Below are 2346 nucleotides of genomic sequence, written 5' to 3' on the forward strand. Positions count from 1 at the left end.
TAGTTTAATTATAACTTAACTACTACCTACCTACGTGTGTGAGTGTATATATATATATATATATATATATGCAATTTACAGCTAATTTTTCATTATTTCCTATTAAACAAGATGTGATTGAATGTGCATTACAGTTAACTCAATCAACAAACTAATCTCTAACTTCCAAGTGAAAAGTAATATTATCTATGCTTTATAGCAAAATATGATAAAAATTAATAAGCCTTGCAAGTTGGATCACGTGGAAATATCATCCTTCTCCAGCAACTTCTATATTTCAACAGATTTTTAATGAAACATGGTGACCAAGAAATTATTGACCATTAGTAAAAGTATAAAATGTATGAGATACTTTGAAAGAATGTGAATGAGAATCAAGAAATAAAGTGTGCTTTGTTGAATGTTTTTTTCTTGTTAGGGAAGGGTAGTTGCTCTTTATTTAGTTTTTAGGAAGAAAGATGTTTTGGTAGTGATGTATGCTAATTCTGTTTTTTGTGTACTTTTCTCAGAACCTGGCTTGGGTGAAGACCTTCAACATTTGTATTGAGTTAGAAGAAAACCAAGCAATTTTCTGCAAGCTTTTTGCACTTATGTTCAACATTGTCAAGTAAGTAAACAAAGCATAGCAGTGAGAATGACTGTGACCTCTTTCAAAAGTTATTAAACATGGTTATGAAGTACAAAAGTTATATCAGTACAGTTATGTGTGAAAGCAAGTTCCATTGCAGATTTATCACAGACAAAATGAGGCTACTCAAGGTCCTACCAAGGAAGATTTGTGGGGGCAACAACATCTCTAGAATCCATGTCAATTAACAAAGCTATAGTTTATTATAATTGCAGAATAAATTTCAATGCATACTGTAGTAGAATTGTTAACTCTCTTAACACGGGGTCGGTCAATTTGATCGAGTCACGTGACCTTTTGCACTCATTTAAAGTCTTTATAAATTTAATACTTATAACTCAATATATTGGGTATATCTTCACGAAATTTGGCAGTCTTTCAGTTAATATTGCATGTCTTTCACATACAAAGAGTCATATTTCTTAGTTAAGTAATTTTAATAAAATATAAAATAGATTTGTCCATGAATATATTGAGTATTTGTTTTGAATAGTCCATATGCAAAGTAATTTTCATGTTAAAATTAAAAATACTTTTGTCATCTCAAAAATCTTAATTTTTCTTTGTTTAATTTCTAAAACCTCCTAAATGCATTTCAAAGTTTTTTTTTTCAGTAACACTTTATAGTTGATTTGTTATTTTCTCTGCCCTATCTCAAAACGAAATCAGTCAATACGACCAACCTCGTAACCACCACAAAAAATCGAAATAAACCTAAATTAACCTTTATTTCTTTCTAGAATAACTTCAAATTGTAACATGAAACTACATTCGTTTATCCTAAGTAGCTCTAAGTTTGTAACATTATACATATCCTTATAATTAGATTTTATGTTTTATTGCCCTTTGAACAGTGTTTAACTACTATCAGAGCCATTATATTATACTTTTCATTAAGACATTAGCATTAGGCCTATTATATTTTTTAACACTTCATTATTTACATCATCTGCTGTTATGCCTATAACTTGTTCTTGTGGAGCAATTTTGGTGATTTTAGGTTAAAAATGTTTCATTTATTACTGTATACACCTTTTCAATTTATATTTTTAGGTGTATGATACATATTAGTAAAAGTATCAAAGGCAATAACCTTGAAGTGTATATCTTGAATAACCTCAATATTGTTGCAGGGTAAGACTGAAATATCTTATTCCATACCACTAACTGTTAATTTCCTTTACCCTCTCTTTCTCTGAAATATTTACTTATCAGTGGACTCCTAAGTTACCCTTTTCTTACATACACAGAAAAGCCCCTTTTTTATACACAGATGTTTAGAGAACCTGGGTTTACATAAAGAAGTAAGTAATATTTCTATACATACATACATACAAGAAATATTAGAATAATAAAATAAGCTAAAAGATAAAAATTAAAAGGAATGTGAAATGAAACAAAACATCTACAGTTTGTGATTTTTATTATAAGTATTAACCATTGAACCCTGTTATCCTTACATTCTTATGTTATGTCTTACATTCAAAATTTTATTGAACGACTTTTTGTTAATGTTATACCAATTAGAATAGCATAAAATCTTAGGTAATAATCCATATTTTAATAGTATACAATTTTTAAGTTCTTAATTCTACAAGGAAATATAAAAAAAATCCTGCATTTACACTAGTGTGATCCACGTGACACATTTTTTTTAGCATGTCATCATCCCTATTTTATCCAACACCTCTCTAAAATCTTTGTTGCTCAAACAAATT

General features: G+C 28.6%; 1 protein-coding gene across 1 annotated transcript in view; it reads left to right on the forward strand.

Moving 5' to 3' along the window:
* LOC106471037 (sister chromatid cohesion protein PDS5 homolog B-like) overlaps window positions 1–2346 on the forward strand; it is a gene marked incomplete at its 3' end in the record, with an annotated part of 70332 nt that overhangs the window by 19112 nt on the left and 48874 nt on the right. The window contains exon 5 of the mRNA XM_022399663.1: window positions 510–607. Within this exon, the coding sequence (XP_022255371.1) occupies window positions 510–607 (98 nt within the window). The remainder of the gene's footprint in view (window positions 1–509; window positions 608–2346) is intronic.

This window comes from Limulus polyphemus, unplaced genomic scaffold (genome assembly GCF_000517525.1).
Source record: "Limulus polyphemus unplaced genomic scaffold, Limulus_polyphemus-2.1.2 Scaffold4362, whole genome shotgun sequence".
Classification (NCBI taxonomy): Eukaryota; Metazoa; Arthropoda; class Merostomata; order Xiphosura; family Limulidae; genus Limulus; species Limulus polyphemus.